We start from the raw sequence: 17,741 nt of genomic DNA on the forward strand, positions 1-17,741 counted from the left end.
AAACTACATGATAATAAATGAGATGAAGCATTTTAACTAACTATTTCCTTTATTAAGTAAAATAGTAATAATACAGTAGTTTAATGTAATAGATGAAATCCACTTGGTTTTAATATGCATAGGCATACAATGAGGAATGATTTTGTTACTCAAAAGAACGAGTGACAGCTGTGAATACAAAACATTGAAAAAGGAAAGCTGGAAATGAACTGAAACCAGTTATTGTGCTAAAAAATTTACAATGACATTTTAAGGCAAAAGGACATGAACCATTAACGTGAGGGTTAAAGGTTAGCGTTGGAGTTTTGACCGTACCAAGATGGCGCTATGTCTACGCCTCTTCTTCTTCCGGGAACTTTCAGTCGTCACGGTGACGCATGACGCATGGACGTCTTCGCCATACCACCACCAGTTCGCGTATGATAACAATAAACAACCCTGAAACAAGAGAGACGCACTAACGAAGACGTGTCGCTTCAAATTCGACACATTCGCACGGATATTATGAACCGACGCGATTGAACGCAGCGGGACCGGTGTGCGCTGGGTTCCGCTCGGTGCTGACATTAAGGGTTTTCGAGTTTTTTTTAATCAAGCCGAGGGGCGAAGTGGACTTTCGGGTTGCCCCCCTCCTTCCTTCCTTAGCCCCTGAAGCTAGTCTCTGTGTGGCCCGTTCCTTGTTTTTGCCCGCTGTGTGTGTGTCTGTTATGCAGTTTCAAGAGGACTGTACTCGAACTCGGTCTCCTCCGACGCCTCTTCGCTCCCTCTCCCCGCTCTCTCTGGCCTTATGTCTCGCTGGCTCTTCCCCTGGTCGGGCTCAATCAAGAAGCGGGCCTGTCGGTACCTCTTACAGCACTACCTCGGTCACTTTCTACAGGAGCGACTGAGTCTGGACCAGCTGGGCTTGGATTTGTACAACGGTAGCGGCGTCATCAAGGACATCAACCTCGATGTGTGGGTGAGTTTTGGACCGATGGCGGTGCACTTTAACCCGCAGCAGCAGCAGCAGCAGTCTGTTTTTGTCGAGCCCCGTGCACCACTTGACTGTTTCGCAACTGTACTCCCGAGTTCAACAACAATCCTGAGCGTCACACACTCGCAGTGTGGCTCTCATTTCTTCGAGGAACTGCACTAAGAGGAAGCACATCGAGTCATCTGTGTTCTACATTAGCTGTAGTATCTCATCTTTCACAAGTTAAACTCCTCAGACATCGTTAACATTTCTTTGTTTTTGTATTAACCATTATTTGTATAGCACCTTTCATATTGGGACGCAGCCTCAAAGTGCTTTACAAACATGAAGAGTGTAAACGTCAGGAGAAGCATAACAAAAGTAAAGAAGAATATAAAGAGAACACGTGAGGGATAATTTAAAATAGACACTCAAACACTCCTACACACACACACACACACACATATAACACACTTATACTATATACATATACACACACACTATCCATACATATAAGGTTACACAAACATAAGTAAAAGTACACAGATTGGAGAGCAAACACGAAACCAATTTACATCTTGCTCACTTTTGTTTTCCCATCCCACTCCTTTTCCCCCCTGACTGCCTCATCCTCACCCCCAGGCGGTCAATGAGCTCCTGGAGTCCCTTGGGGCCCCTCTGGAGATCGTGGATGGCTTTGTGAGCGGCATAGCAGTGACCATCCCCTGGCAAGCTCTGCTGACTGACCACTGCACCTTAGAAGTGTCTGGACTTCAGATAACATGTCGACCCAAGTACAGGACCAGTAAGTAAACACCTGCTCAAGTGAACCTATTGGGGTAAAATGTCGAGTAATGGGATGGCCTGTCAAGATTTTTCCCTATTGTCCTCAAACTATCCCCGTTACAGAGCTCTTGTCCATCTGTATGTGAATATGCAATTGTGCAATAATTTATTAGCAGGGTCACCCAGTTACACGTCCAATTGTCACACAATTGCTCTCTCTCTGCATATCAAAACATTGCCCTTTAGAAAGCTTAACTGTCTCAGCTATGGAGTTCCATGTAAGTCCTAATTTACTGACATACATTGAGATCTCTTGCACTTGTGCTGAATGAGTAATGAAGTGCACACATTAGGCCTTTGTTAAAGCACAGAGTTGGGAGAAAATGGGCAAACAATACAAGCTTAATCATGAGACAATGTACATTTCACCAATGAGCTCCTGAAGCATGGAAATCACTGACTTGCTGACTGTGTTTGTTTACATCCAGATGGGGGTTGGGACTCCCAGGGCTGGTCATCAAGCATGACCTCCAGCATGCAGTTGGCTCAGGAGTGCCTAAAGGACCCCCCAGAGGCACCAGAAGAGCCGCCTGCTCCTCTGGAGGGGCTTGAGATGTTTGCACAAACCATTGAGACTGGTAGGTACAAGCTGGGTGTGTTTGTGCACGTCTGTGTCTGTGCACATGAGAAAGATCAAGACTGTGAATCCCTCCAGTTGTAATTTTGTTATCAAGTGAGAGCAGCAGTCCGGCTGCACAGGCTGTCATCACGTGCCCCAGTAATTTCAAGTGCTAAGATTGACTCTCCCTGCAAACCCAGTCTGACCACACACACAGCACACACAGCTAAAGACAGGGAGGGAGTTGAATTATCAGTGCTAATGAACCCTTGCATGTCTCTGGTCTTGTCTATGTGCACAGTCCTTCGTCGTATTAAAGTCACCTTCGTAGACACTATAGTCCGGATCGAGCACCAGCCCCTGGACCTGGAAACAGGAGTGGCCTTAGAAGTGCACATCAAACGGTATGTTGATTTAAAAACTCTCAATGACTTACTGTTATTCCTCCTTTTTGCTGTTGTTTGCTGTATTATGTCACATAACAATGATGCATTCTACAACACAGACAATATCTCAGTATTTGCTGAAACACTCTGATGAACCCAGCTTTGGGGCACATTTAGAATTCAGCATCAGAAGTCAGAAGTTCACCCTTGATTTTGGGGATAATACACTGAACTACATTTGAATTGGTTAATCTGCATTTGGAATCTGCTGGGATCTGACTTTACATTACAGTGACGTTTATGTGGCATAAACTAACAGTTATTATATTTGTATTGGTGCCATTTTGATTTACAGCCATATACAGTAAATATAAATACCAGAAGTCCTGGGTGGCTGTTTTGAAGATTTTATCACACACATGTTGCCTCTCTGTAATTACATCTCATGTATGAAAATGTATATTGTAATATTACCAGCAGAACTTACATTTCACCAGGGGAGAAGGAATGCAAAATGGTGGCCAAGAATCAGATTTCAGCTCTTCTCTACCACCTCTTTGGTGTCAGCTGATATTGAGCCGAGATCTCTGCACACTTCTGAACTTGCGCTTCTTATCCTGCTTCCCTGTGTAGTTGTAGTCCCTGTGAAGAACCACATGCCACTGTTAGTTCTGTGTGTTTTGTGTCAGCGTTCTAAAACAGGATTCTGAAACACTGTTGAACCCTGTTTGTTTTCCTGTCTTATTGACAATGATTGAGGTTTGGCTGTGTCAGTCAGAGGTCAGCGACCAGCAGGCCCTGGCACTCAGGCAGGCTTGAAAAGCTGATCCACATGAAGCTATACGTTTAGTTACACGGGACAACTGTGATATGTGAGAGTGTTCTATAAACAGGGTGCTTGTGGTTATCAAACTATCTCGGCTTGAGCTTGAACTATACTTCAAAACACAGATTGAGACAGAAATGCCAATAAGATATGGTATAAAATGAAATGTGCTATGTTTCCCTTTAAATCTTTTTCTTCCTGCCTCAAACAGGTGAGGCAGGTGAAACTACTTCTCTGTTTGCGTCAGAATAACAGCAGCCTTTCTTCAATTCTCCTTGCCCTGATTTTGTATGTGTTGAATGTGTGTGTTTGTGGCATGGTGGTCCTCCAGGCTGGAGTACTTTGACGAGGCGGTGCGGGACCCAGCCAGCCAGACTACTGTGCCTGTAGACATCCACCAACCACCCGCCTTCCTGCACAAGATCCTCCAGTTGAGCATCGTACAGCTGTTCTATGACAGCACTGGCATAGTACAGGTGACAGACACCACATGAACTTACTGTAGATTCTTTACATCTTTATCTTTGTTTCGGTCTTTCCTTATTTACTTTTTTTCTTACCTTTAGTGTTCTGTTTTTGAATTTGTATCTTTAGGGTTTATTTATTTTCTCATGCACCTACATTCTCTGACCAAAATGAACTATTATTCGTGTTCACCAGAAAGACTGGGTGAATAAAGAGGGCTGCTGTGTTACAGTGTTGGCGTTTTCTTCACACAATGTACTGAATAGTGCAAAATTCAAGGCACACCCATGCTCAATGTGTTGTTGTCATTTCTTTAGTGTCCACCGCAGCAGGACCACCCAGATTCAGCTGGCGTGAGTGAAGGAGAAGGGGAAGAAAGTGAAGAGGAAAGCGAGGAGGAAGAGGAGAAGCCTCGGGCGGCTCCCTCCTGTCCCTCTCAGCCACTACTCATAGGAAGCTGCTCTGGTTTCATCGAGACCACCGTCAAGATTAAACAGAATGACATGCTGCCTGGTCCAAAGGTGTGTGAGTGGGCGACAGGGAGAGTGAGATGGAGAGACAGAAAAAAAAAGCTCTCTTAACATCTGTTTCTCTCTTTCTTTCTATCAGTTGGAGTTGGATGGGAAGGTGGGCTGCGTCCACATGCTGCTGTGTCCAGATCAAATAACCCATCTGACAGACCTGCTGGCTGCGCTCTGCATAGACATTGGTACGATGAAACACTGATAGACACACAGCATGAAAGGCTGGGCTGGCCTGGTATCTGGGACTAATCATTGATAATAAGCCATATTCATATACAGGTCATAATGTATCATTCACAAGGAAAATAGCCTAGTGACTTGAACTATAAACACAAAGTCACAGGTGGTATTATTTTGACGACAAACCCCAGATGCTGCCCAGGATTGAGGGTTACATCATGTAAAAGTCTTCAAATCCCAGGGTTTTAAAGAGAAAGGTTGCAAACATCTGTAAATGTTTCTTATTTGTCGGCACACTCTTCAGCTCACACAAATGCCTAAATCCAGCATGATGTTCTTCCTCAGAGCCGGAGAGTAAGTGTGGCGGGGTACACAGCCGTCCTTTAGACTCAGACGACCTGCGTATGATCGAGGAAGACCTCGGCAAGCAGCTGGGCTCCAGTCCCAGGGACACAGACTGGGACTCCGATCCTGATATGGAACCCTTCTTCAGCGGCCTGGAGAACGGAGGTACACAGAGCAGCAAAGGTCCACTTGATCTGTCAGTCTGAGATACAACATAATGGATATTTTTCAATTGTAGCTTTTGAGCATAGAAGTCACTGACATTCATTTGTAACATGGCTTTCCTGGGTCTTTTCAGATATGTTTTTCTCAATGGGTCCCACCGGCATGAGCAGCAGTGTGACGTCTGTGCGTTCAGGCAGCGAGCTGTCGGATAGTGATATGGAGTCTTCTACACATAGCCTGGCCAGCTTCACACAGCCGGCAGCTCTGTCTGCACAGGTATAACCTCCGCCTGTGGGTGTGTTTGTGTTTCTGACATTGAGATTGCATTTTATTTGAAGCATTCAGTGAATATCCAGAGACCGGTGTCGTCTCATTCAAATAAATGAATAACTGATGTTGAATTATTGTTCTATGGTTTAAGTTGTTTTTTTGGAAGTGACTGGATTCAACAATGATCAAACATAGAAACAAAGACACAGTTATATAGGATGTGTGGATATTTTGTACGTTTTGTTTAGATTTGTCAATCACCAATATTGGAATCTTGTGGTCGTACGAAGGATAGCATACTTTCTGTTATTCTGTGCCTCTGTAAATAAGAGAAAGGATTTTAAATTGAGATTTATGAAATTGGAAATGATCCACCCATGAACATATGAACTATGGAGCTTATCTGTTGAGTGATTTCCATGTTATTTGATCCTTCCAGGGCTGCCCCAGACGATATCCTGTACCAGGCAGTCTGTCCAGTCTGCCCCAGTCTAGCAGCCGCACCAGGGGTAAGCTGACTTCTGTTTATATCAGCCCTGTGCCAGAATTCAGTGGTTCTAGAATATAACGCACTGGACCGCCTCAGAATCTGATACCTTTTATTCTTAATAAGAATACCGGTGGATCCTGCGGAGTATTGAGAATGCTTTAATATGAAGACGTAAATACTGATCCCAATGCCTCGATGATGACATTATCACCTCAATTTTCTAAAGAGGTGTTATTACTCCATACTAATTTCCTGTCTCATCCTTGCAGGGCGCTCCCACAGCAGCCAGTCAGAACAGTTAAAGGCTGACACTTTGCTACGAGTGTCATTAGGCGGGCTGACATTAACCCTGCTGCAGGAGGACCCGCCTCCTGGGCCTGACGGAGCCTCGTCATTGGCTCGGGTGTCTCAGGTGTTCTTCGGGGAGCTCGCGTTCTTCAAGGACAGCATGTTCAGTGAGAGAGACTTCCATCATCTGAGAGGGAGCTTCGTCAAGGCCTGCCCACACTCCCATCTCAGGTAGATACACACACGCGCGGTCACAGCGTCTCATTGGGAGTAAATGCAGTTGTTCTAACCTTCTGTTCTGTGTCTCGCTCTCAGACTGACGGGGGCAGCAGTGCAGGTTGCTTGTGAGATGCGAAGTGGCAGACGTAGCAGTCGGGCTGTGACCTCTGACGTTTCCTTCAGCAGGCTGGAATTGTTAGAGTGTCTCTGGGAAGACAGCAAGCCTCATTACTGTGAGGTAAAACTTCCCTAAATCAAATGAATTCTGTTTTGACTGATCAAAAAGGAACTGGTAAAAACATACATTTTGAATGCCTCATTTGAAAGTGACCAAATTCCCTTTTCTGTGTTTCTGTCCAGCTGCTGCAGTTCCATAAAGCTGGATTGTTCACAGTTGGAGCTGCAGCAAGACCGTGTGCTCAGCTCCACTATGGCCTCACTGAAAGATACCTGCGTAGGGTACATACACACACACACACACATACACATTTAGACTCGTGTGCCATCAGGTCTTTGACTTGCCTCAGAGACGGAGTGTTGTGTTCGCTCAAATTTCAATTTCTTAATTAAAATTATAATGCCAGTTTTCATTTTTTTTTATTTGACAAACGTGTGTACATGCATGCATTCTGGCAGGGTAAACAGCGGGTGCTGCGTCGTGACACTGTGGTGCGGCTGGAACTTGCAGAGCTGAGTGCTGAGCTGGACCTGGACATCCTCAGTCGCCTGGGTAGCCTTAGCAAAGCCTTCAGCTACTGTCCCACACAGACTGCAGGCCCTGGACACACACAGGTAGAAACTTACACCTATTTTGTAATAGAGCAAGAACTGTATGTTTATGGAACTGTATATAAGAAATTAAGACAACTCAAATATACTCAAGATGTAGAGAAGCAACATAAGGGAACTGATGACTTCTCTGAGAAAGTTTGGAGATTTTGAAAGATCATAATCTGATTAAAAGAACATCAGAACATTGGTTTGTCTTTCTAAAAACATTGAACAAATGTGTCAATCTTTCTCTTCCAGACCCAGAGCAGTGAGCTGTCCTCCTCCTTCTCCTTCCTGTCCCCCCACGTGGTCCTCAGGCTTCGTTTTCCCATACCAGACTTACGGCCCCTCCCTAAGCGCCGCCCCCCCAACCAGAGGGCAGTGCGGGACGAGACCCTGGTGCTGGAGCTGACGAATCTGGAGCTGAAGCACCAGGAAGCCCCTGACCTCCAGGGTGAGCAGGCTAACCCAGGACAGCCGTGGGCTCCCTGCCTCACCCAGCTGCTGGAGGCTTCCTTTGCTGACCTGCATGGTGAGAACACACATGCAAACACTCCTCTGAGCCTGTGCCATCATCTACTTGATATTTAAAACTGACAGCAGCGATTCAGTGATAACATCAGCTATGATACCTGTACGCTCTTTGGTGAAGCAGCACTTTAAAACGTTACAAACCTACAGAGAATTCTTTTGTTTTGTCCCACCAGGTTCTTATGAGGGTTGGGAGGGAGGGTCCTTTCCCTGTATCAGAATCCAGAAGAGCCGAGACTCCTTACCCAGGTGACTGGAGCCATCATTTGCGTGATCCACATAAATGTATCCTCAAAAATCTGTACCTGTTGAACTACAAGCTAACTAACCTTTAAGTGTGTGCACCTTCAGTCAGTATCTACTAAAGAATCCTCTGAAATGACATATCATAGGACATGTTTATATCTTAGCATCCAGCATTAGAAGAAGTGGGAGATATCTTGACTTTCTTTGACCTAGAAGCATTCTAGGCAATCATATTCTAGAAAATGTAATGTAATGCGTATAATAACATGTCATTATTGCCTTACAAGGTAAATCCGTCATCTATTTTTGACCAGGTTGTCAGTGCGTGTGCGAGGAGGTGAGGCCCAGGGCCCCGCAGCAGGTCTGAGTGGGCTGAGCCTGGGTCTGGCCAGGGACCTGGGGGCCACGTTCTTTGAAAGCCACTGTGAACTCCAGGATAAAACCAGCTCTCCATTCTCCTCCAACCGAACAATGTTTGAGACCGAGGAGGTGTGCTGGCACATCTAATTACAAATTCAGCACTCAGTGGTTCTCTGTCGCAGACTTGTGATCTTCTCCTCTTCTCTTCCCCCCTCTCCTTTCTTAGATGGTGATCCCAGCTGACCCAGAGGAGATGTGTCAGTTCCAGGCGCAGTGTGTTGCCCAGTGTCAGTGTGCTGTCGACATCAGCCTGCCACTGGCTTACATCCTCCTGCCCAGCAAACAGGCCTTTCAGAGCATCTACAACAGGTATACCAGCTGAACCAGCAGATCGCTGCATAATCCAGTCTCTATATTTCTGTAGTCTCTTTCTTTAGCTGCTATTGTTCAATCTGAAATAGCTGCCTTTGTTTGCTTAGTTTAGTAATTTTGATGTTTGAAATTAACATTTAGTGTGTCATACCCCCCGCCCCATGCAATAGGATCAATAATGACCTGCTGATGTGGGAGCCACCTCCCCCTCCTCCTTCGTCACAACACAGCCCCGACTCCAGCCGCCGTCTCCGCGATGACTTCCAGCTCTGCAAGTCAGCGTTCAGACTGGGTGAGTTTAACTGCAGGGACTTCCATCAGTCTGCAGATGAGCCAGTCTGACAGAATGAAGCTGCTTACCAAATGTTTTTTTCCAGTTTAAGGATTTTCATCCACTTAAATCTTGGCAGCAGCCTTTCCTCCATTGATTAATAAATGGAAAAAAACTCTCTTTTTCTCTGCCACAGACTCTGACTCTGAGGAGGATGAGCCTCCGTTCTATATGGCCAGTGAATCAGCTGGAAAGTCACAGTCAGCTCCCCGTCCCAACCACAACCTCAGCCTCCTCTCCCTCACCGTCCTCATTAGCAAAGGCCGCCTACAAGCCAGAACAGACAAGAAGGTTTTCTATAATAACTTCTTGATTGTTGGATTTTTGCATGCAATGTTGAAGTCCTTTAACCTGCATCCGTTTGCGATAAAGTCATTTCTATGTTGTATCTTCCAAACCATTTCATCACAGTTTTGATTCCCGTTCTCTCTGTTGATTCAGGAGGACCAGAGTCATGGTGAGATTGTGCTCGACCTTGAAGGGGGAAAGATTTTCAGTGTGGCGCAGCACCAGAATGACCCCAACCTCAATTTCCTGTGTATAGAGAGCAGAAGAGTCGAGCTCTACCATCGAGGTGTGTGTGGTGATGCAAACATTTTATTACTATATGACAATCCCATTCTGTTTTATGATCCACATGATGTTATGGTGCAAATGTAAATATTTGTTTTCTTTCCCTTTCCCTTTCCCTCACTACAGCGGTGGTGAGAGACACTCAAATCCCCCAGAGGTTGGAGATGCCCAGTTTCACTCCCCAGGCGCAACTGGACCTGACCATCTACCCCACAGAGGTGGGTGTGAGCAGTGTGAGCGGCAGGGAGGGTGAGCTGCAGATGCTGTCCACCGCCATAAAAGTCACATTGGACCCCCAGAGGAACGTTAAGGTATGTTCTTCCTCGCAGGGTTACTTTTGTAAATGGGTTTGAGAGGATGGGCTGGTCTAAATTTGCTTCTTTGTAGGAATTTGTGGTTGCTCTTCGACTCCAAGGAGCCACCATGAGACATCACATGACACAGTCCAATCAGAGCTGGCATGAGCAGGTAAGAGTCGCTACAATGAGCCAGATAAAAACAAGTGCAGTAAGTAGAATACTGTCTATAATTACTATTACCTTGCTTTACCTTAACTTACCAGCAATGCTCAAAAACAGTCAAATGTGAAACCACTCTCCCTTCCTCCCCTTGCTCGCTTTAACACACTGTCAAAGTCAAATCAGGTGCACGGTTTGAGAGTGTTTGACTTTGCTGCATCTCCTATCAACTGAATGTGTGTTTGTTACAGCTGGTTGACTTCCTGGACGTCATTGATGATCCTATTCTGGGATACACACCGCCCGCTGTAATCACTGTCCTTCATACTCACCTCGCTACCTGTGCCGTGGACTACAGGTAGATACACAAACAAAATGTTGCTGCAGTGACTGTTTGATGTAATACATTGATAGCTGACATAAAACCTCTCTCCTTTCTCATCTCTTCATCCTCTTCGCTCTCTCTGCCAGACCCTTGTATCTGCCCCTGCGGGTGCTGTTCACAGCAGAGTCCTTCTCTCTGTCCAGTAATATCATTGTAGACACTGCCACCTTCCACCTCAGGTACACTTCACTATGAACTGAACACGTTTGACTCCAAATGAATGATAAATGCAAGAAATATTTCCAGTTATTGCTCTTAGAATTCTGTCACGTATGAAGTAATGAACAGTGTGAAGTCTTTGTGTAAGTTTTGTTTTCTGCTGTGTTTTGCTTAGATTCATCCTGGATGATTCTGCTCTCTACCTCTCTGACAAATGTGAGACCGACACCGTGGACCTGAGGAAAGGTAACACACGATACACACACGTGTTGTATGTGCACTTAGATAAAAGGTGTGAAGTGGAAAATACAGTGTGTGTGTGTGTCATCAGTAAATATGCAGTAGTTATTGTTAGTGACATTGTGTGTGTGTGTCCAAAATGTAAACTAAAACAGTCTCTATGTGTCACACAGACTATGTGTGTGTTCTGGACATTGACCTTCTGGAGTTGGCCATCACCACATGGAAAGGCAGTGATTCGGGCAAACTGGTGAGTGCACGCCATCTGTCTCCTTCCTTCACATTCGCCCAGCAGCCATTGAGTACCACAGAATAACAATTACTACTCCTCATCATGCTGTCCCTCTTCAGTCCAGTCAGTAACAGAGGGTAGAAATGTGGGAAAGGTCTGTGCTAACATATCTAATGACACATATCTTTGTATAGTAAGTATTTAGAAGAAATGATTGTGTATTTCTTCTAAATTGCTACTGCAAATGAGGAAATGTATTGTAGCTGATTGATTGATTAGCTCTGATTTTCTTTCTCTCTATTGATGTTTCTGTCTTCCCCCTGTCATAGGAGTGCTGCCCCTCCTCTCTTCCTGCATCTCTTATCTTTCCACTCATCGTCCCCTCTTTCTTCATGTCTCTCCTGACGTGTCTTCTCTAACCTCTCCTTTTTCTTCCAGACTCAGCCTCTCTTTGAGCTTCGTTGCTCCAACAATGTGGTTCACCTCCACACCTGTGCTGATTCCTGTGCTGCCCTGGTCAACATGCTGCAGTACCTGGTCTCCCAGGGTGACCTGCACCCCCCACCCCGACATGCATCACCCACTGAAATTGCTGGACAGAAACTCCCGGTAAGTGGATGGAAACAGATTAAACAGTGGTTTGTAATAGATGAATACTGGAGGAATCAACAATATCAAATGGAATTAGACTAAGTACACTAATTATGCACTTTCTGTGTCATTGTCCGATTTGCATTCTTAGCTGTCGGAAAGTCCAGCTTCTCTGCCTCCCTGCCCTCCAGCAGAAACCGCTGAGATCAACCAGTATGATCTCGCTGATGCCTTAATAGACACAGAAAAGAGCCAAAGAGACGAGAGTTTAGATCCAGGTACTGTAGAGCTTCAACATGATGATTGATTTTGCTTGTGCGTGACTGATGTGTGACCACTGACTGATGGATACTGGATCCTTTGCACATGTCCAGGTTCTCCCTCCATGCCAAGAGGCTCGCCCGTCTCAGTCTACCTGTTCCCCGGTGAGGCACCGAAGCCCGGCTCTTCCGTCCCGCGCAGGGAGGATACTGAGATTGATGGACTGGTTGTCACAGCAACAGAGGCACAGGCAGATATGATGTCAGAGGAGGGCTCAGAGGGCTCCACAGACAATGATGACTTTTGTATACTGGAGGCTCCTGGCATGGGAATTCCTGTGAGTCCAGTAATAAATGTGAATATGTACCCAGAAACTGTTCCCATGTGAGATTTGTTTCATGTACTAAGTGACCCCTGCCCCTCTTCAGCCTAGAGATGGAGAGCCTGTGGTGACAGTTCTGGCCCAGGGGCCCATCAAAGTGAAGGACAGTCACTTTTCCCGGCCACGAGGCAGTTCAGACCTGCTGCGGGCCCCCAGCCGCTTCCCTGTGCCTCAGAGTCGGGTAGTGCTGCGGGAGATCTCTGTTGTGTGGCATCTGTATGGAGGCAAAGACTTTGGTGGCAAGCCTCTGTCGGTACTTGGCCAGCATGCAAACAGGTAACCTATCACAAAAAGGGATACAAACAGTTTAACCAAAGGACATATTTCCTTTACTTTTATTTTACCCCGCTGTATAAATATATATCATTTGTCAATTTTCTATCTGTCCCTCCCTGCAGGGGCCGTTCAGTCCCCGCTGGTGTGCGCAGCTCCCCATCCCGCTCTGCCGGTTCCTCACGTCCCCAGAATTCCTGGCGCTGGGCAGGAGGCAGCGGCCGTCAGCACACACTGCTAATGGAGATCCAGCTTACCAAAGTATGTGTGTGTGTGTGTCCGTTGTACATTTCAGAGCAAGTACAATAAATAAAAATGGGTATTCACGTTCTGATAACTGTGCGGTGGGATTTGTCACATATTTACCGTCGTCTCCTGTCTGTCCCCAGGTATCCTTCCAGCATGAGTCGTACGTGGTGCCAGTGACAGGGCAGGATGGGGAGGCATCACTTGCAGTTGGTATGGGGGTGGGTCCAGGCGGGGAACAGCCACTCTCAAGGCAGGTCTTCATTGTCCAGGAGCTGGAGGTGCGAGATCGCCTGGCCTCGTCTCAACTCAACAAGTTCCTCTACCTCTACACCAGTGAGAGCATGCCCCGCCGAGCCCACTCTAACATGGTGAGAGAGCAGAGAGGGAGGACAAAGGGGTGGGGGGGAACCTCAATTTAAGTTTGCTTAAATCTTAACTGAACCAGGAAAAGGCTTATTCCTTTACGTTGTGAAAAATATCTATGAAATCATGTGTGGTGATGTGCGTTTATTTGTCTCAGCTGACAGTGAAGGCCCTGCAGGTGTGTCCAGAGTCGGGCCTTGGGGGTCCAGAGTGCTGTCTCCGAGTCAGCCTGCTGCCCTTAAGACTCAACATTGACCAGGTACCCCCAGAGACTGAATACTAACAGCTGCAGTGGGGAGCAATCCATCCCAATGCAGTCTGTAACATATATGAATGTGGATCGACAGAGACAAACCTGTAACTGCAAATGTTATTTTAAATAACAATGGTGCAGCCAATAGTAGCATATAACTATCAGCCGTTAAAGCTGGTTTTACTTTAGTCGTGTATTACAGCAATTTCATCCTGACAAAAAGCCATTTAAAACCACGCTTGGTGATTTTAGCGCCTCTTGGTTTTGTGCTTGATCGTATTGTTTTACACTAAGCACAGAACTGAATCCCTGCTTAAAGCACCTTTGTTTCTCTGCCCTGTGTAGGACGCACTGTTCTTCCTGAAGGACTTCTTTAGTAATCTAGCTTCCTCTGTTAACCCTTACCTGCCTGTGGATGCTGCAGCTGAAGGTAAGCTGCCTCTCTTGAGTTTATTCTACATGTTTTACCACTTGTCAGATGTAATCATTTTATGCATTGGTGTATAAAATTCACAAATACATTTGATTTGAAATAAGCTCAATCATGCAGGGCACTCCCATTTGGCAAGCTGCTATTTATTGATAGGTAATGTGTATTGTTACCATGGCTAGATGAGTTTTTCAGTTCTTGATTTTTCCCTGTGAGGCAAACATAAATAATGAATGAATTGAAAGTAAATGAAAAATCTTCTCTCCATCCCTTTTCAGTGAAGGCAGACGCCTCCCTGAAGCCATCTGATGAGCCAGAGTCAGCCGGTGGTCTGGGTCCGGACCTCTCGGCCTCCGTGGAAACCACCAATAGTGAGCAGAGCTGCTCTTCTTCCGGCTCCACCTCCTCTTCTGACCAGCCAATTTACTTCCGGTATGTACGCACTACTTTTACCAGGAGACTTGAAGAGATGATGCATTCACAGGAGTTACACACATACAGTATGTGCTACCAACAATAAAGCTGATAGAATAACAAAGAAGTTTAAATACATGGGAGAGATCAATAAAACGTTTCACCTAAATGAGTAACACAGCCAAATATTTGTTTTAAGTGTGCTAAATAAAGACTTTGGACATATTCTGGTCTTTTTCAGGGAGTTCCGATTCACCTCTGAAGTGCCTATCTGGCTGGACTATCATGGCAAACATGTTGTCATTGAACAGGTAAGGAGGCACCCGAGCAGTTCATATATCATTTGACCGGACCGGAACACATAAAACACAGAAAGATATGATTGTCCATTCGTTCAGTATTGTCACACTTATTTTAACCTGCTGTGGGTTCACAGGGAACTTTTGCAGGGATTCTGATTGGCCTGGCACAGTTAAATTGTTCTGAGCTGAAGCTGAAGAGGCTCTGCTGCAGACACGGGTACAAACACAAACCTCTCTACCAACACAGACATCTCATTGTTTGCTGGTAGTTTATTTTTTTCTTGTAACGTCTCTTTCTAACACTTTCTAGACTCCTTGGTGTGGACAAAGTGATCCAGTATGCTGTCACTGAGTGGCTGTCAGACATTAGGAAGAATCAGCTCCCAGGCATTCTGGGAGGTGTTGGCCCCATGCACTCTGTTGTTCAGCTGTGTGAGTTAAGGTTTCCTGGGTCTGCTATAGTCCACAGTTTCCGCTTTGACAATATGTGACATTTATTCTTCCTTCTTCTTCCTTTTCCCTCCTTCCATCTCTGTGTGTTTGTGCAGTCCATGGAGTGAGGGATTTGTTCTGGTTGCCCATAGAGCAATACAGGAAAGATGGACGCATTATCCGAGGTCTCCAGAGGGGGGCAGCATCCTTTGGCACCTCCACAGCTTCTGCTGCTCTGGAGCTTAGCAACAGGCTTGTACAGGCTATCCAGGTATTGAACCTACTATGTTTAGGTCACAACAATTATACACTGTTCAGGCTTAAAGAAAAGCACCTATGATTGTCTGGACTCATTCTGGACTCAGCTGTTGAATTTGACTCAGCAGTAGCTACAGTATATGAACACACTGACAATGAATCAAGGATCCTAGGAAAGTGCCATCTCTCAGCCTGAGGTGTGTTTATAGCTGTAATAGCAGGGTTTTTAAATAAAGCCGTGCTTCAGGTTATTGTTTTAAATCAGTTATGTCTCTGTGTCACTTCTACAGGCCACAGCAGAGACAGTGTACGACATCCTGTCTCCAACGCCCCCTCTGACCCGCTATGCCATCACCGAGGGCCGAGCACCCTCCAGCCGGCCCCGCAGAGCTGCCCAGCCTGCAGATCTCCGAGAAGGCGTGGCTAAGGCCTACGACACCGTCCGAGAGGTGCGCCCCCCAACTTATCCTACACAAAGCTGCATAATTAGATGACTCAGCAGTAGCAGCACAGGCTTGTTTCAGCTGATTTACTGACTTTCACGCCTCCTCACACTTTTATTGACTCACCTTTGATCTCTCTCTGCTGTCCAGGGTGTGATTGACACAGCGCAGACCCTGTGTGATGTAGCGTCCCGTGGCCATGAGCAGAAGGGCCTCCCAGGCGCTGTGGGAGGTGTCCTGCGACAGATCCCGCCCACTGTGGTCCGACCCTTAATAGTGGCCTCTGAGGCTACTTCTAATCTGCTTGGCGGCATGCGCAACCAGATCAAACCCAACGCCCGGAAGGAGGATTTCTTGAAGTGGCGTACAGAGGACGGCCAAGAGTGATCACTTTTTATGTCTGTGTAACAGAGTGACAGCGAATGTGTGTGTGTGTGTGTGTGAGGAGGAGTTCAAGGGAGAGAATGAAGTGCGTGAATGAGTACTTGCGAGTGTATTATTAATGAAACTCAGTGTGTTCCAATGCAAAGACAAAGGAAAGACTAACTACTACTGCAGTTACTGACACTCAGTATTTCTCATGCTTCATTCAACGTGAACATAAATGTAATTCTTCTTACAATCAACATAAGGTCAGCTTGTTTCCCCTCCTTCATTAGTAAACCAGTGTGCAGATTCACTTTAGTATCTGTTAAAACATATCACCACCACTCTACTGGCTTCATGTTGGCTTAAAACAATCGAGGGCAGGTGGACTATGAATCGAAACGTTTCCTGGATGTCCAAGAAAAAAAGCTCATCATGCTCCTGTCATGTCCTCTGCTTCCATTTATGCCGCTTGAAACTGAAGATTCACCTTTTTGGGGCGCGTGCTGTGAATTCAAAAAACGGGGTTGAGCGACCCTAGCCTGTCTCTCCTGGCAGATCCAGGCAGTGGAGACAGGGAGGCTGTTCTAATGAAGTGTCCTTTGCTAAGATCCCTGCACAGGTTGGCAGACGTTTGGCCCCACTTCCCATTACTGTTATATGTGCCATACGCCTTGCAGAGTGCTCTTCTCAATAGTTAGTGTTACCTTCCTCATTCCTGTGTGTTCAGTACTGCTAACATTACACACACTGGCTCATGTTGATATGCGTACTTGACCGACAAGTATCCTGACTGAAAAAGAATCCAGGATCACACCGTCTAAATTCTTACACAACTCTCAGCACATTGTTCTCTGGTTAAACTACAGAATGGCACATCAGACTTACATTTTCCAGTGTATCTGCATCTTAGTTATTTGTTGACCAGCACAGCCAGAAGCATGACTACCTGCAGAACTGCTCATCTTCACTTCTGTTTGTATGAGGAGTTGGGAGCAGAAATACCATGCGCCGTCTTCAAATTTGTCTTCACATTAACCTTCTTCTCTTCCTTCGTTGCCTTCCTGTATTTTTTCACTTTTTAATTTGTTTGTCATTGTCATTTTCAAAATAATGGAGCTGAGATGATGTGAATCGGATGAAGATGGAGGAAAGGTGGTTATGTTGTCTAAAAAATACGTTTTGCATTTTTATCTTTTTTTTGTTTTGTTTTAAGGGACATGTGCGTGTGTGTCTGTCTGTTTGTTAGAGAGATGGCGCTCATGTGATGCATGTCTGTGAGGGAGACAGGGTGACACTTGTTACCCCTCTTGTGTGTAATTACTATTTACTATATCAAACTGTATGAATGACCTGTATAATACAGAGAGGAGGAGTATACAAAATTAATACAAAAAATAAAAATTTGAGTATAAAACTAAGAGTTATCTATGTCTATATGTTTGTTTGATCAGTGTGGCGTTGTTGTGAATATTACCTACCTATGTTGAACGCACTTATTGGAAGTCGCTTTGGATAAAAGCGTCTGCTAAATGACTAATGTAATGTAAT

General features: G+C 45.6%; 1 protein-coding gene across 1 annotated transcript; it reads left to right on the forward strand.

Moving 5' to 3' along the window:
- Nucleotides 1-391: 391 nt before the first annotated feature.
- On the forward strand, nt 392-17,611 carry atg2a (autophagy related 2A). Its single transcript, XM_076159441.1, has 42 exons — nt 392-958; nt 1,595-1,757; nt 2,227-2,376; nt 2,659-2,761; nt 3,901-4,045; nt 4,352-4,555; nt 4,644-4,743; nt 5,084-5,248; nt 5,382-5,524; nt 5,958-6,027; nt 6,278-6,527; nt 6,612-6,753; nt 6,876-6,974; nt 7,152-7,307; nt 7,545-7,818; nt 7,994-8,066; nt 8,378-8,552; nt 8,650-8,792; nt 8,966-9,087; nt 9,263-9,417; nt 9,568-9,700; nt 9,826-10,010; nt 10,087-10,167; nt 10,409-10,515; nt 10,629-10,721; nt 10,877-10,947; nt 11,115-11,191; nt 11,612-11,782; nt 11,916-12,042; nt 12,139-12,362; nt 12,454-12,683; nt 12,806-12,941; nt 13,070-13,297; nt 13,450-13,551; nt 13,891-13,975; nt 14,254-14,407; nt 14,631-14,700; nt 14,826-14,908; nt 15,002-15,123; nt 15,240-15,394; nt 15,672-15,830; nt 15,975-17,611. The coding sequence occupies exons 1-42, from the start codon at nt 788-790 to the stop codon at nt 16,209-16,211; spliced, it is 6,033 nt and encodes a 2,010-aa protein (XP_076015556.1). The 5' UTR covers nt 392-787; the 3' UTR covers nt 16,212-17,611.
- Nucleotides 17,612-17,741: the final 130 nt, after the last annotated feature.

Source organism: Genypterus blacodes, unplaced genomic scaffold, assembly GCF_046128005.1.
Source record: "Genypterus blacodes isolate CSIRO-AG114 ecotype Tasmania unplaced genomic scaffold, CSIRO-AGI_Gbla_v1 ptg000098l_1, whole genome shotgun sequence".
Lineage (NCBI taxonomy): Eukaryota > Metazoa > Chordata > Actinopteri > Ophidiiformes > Ophidiidae > Genypterus > Genypterus blacodes.

Excerpts from the sequence above, each read along its gene's own strand:
- atg2a (XM_076159441.1), top strand. The coding sequence starts at position 788 with ATGTCTCGCTGGCTCTTCCCCTGGTCGGGCTCAATCAAGAAGCGGGCC. Across the intron at positions 8,067-8,377 it reads AGCCGAGACTCCTTACCCAG|GTTGTCAGTGCGTGTGCGAG; the intron begins GTGACTGGAGCC and ends ATTTTTGACCAG. Across the intron at positions 9,701-9,825 it reads AGTCGAGCTCTACCATCGAG|CGGTGGTGAGAGACACTCAA; the intron begins GTGTGTGTGGTG and ends CCCTCACTACAG.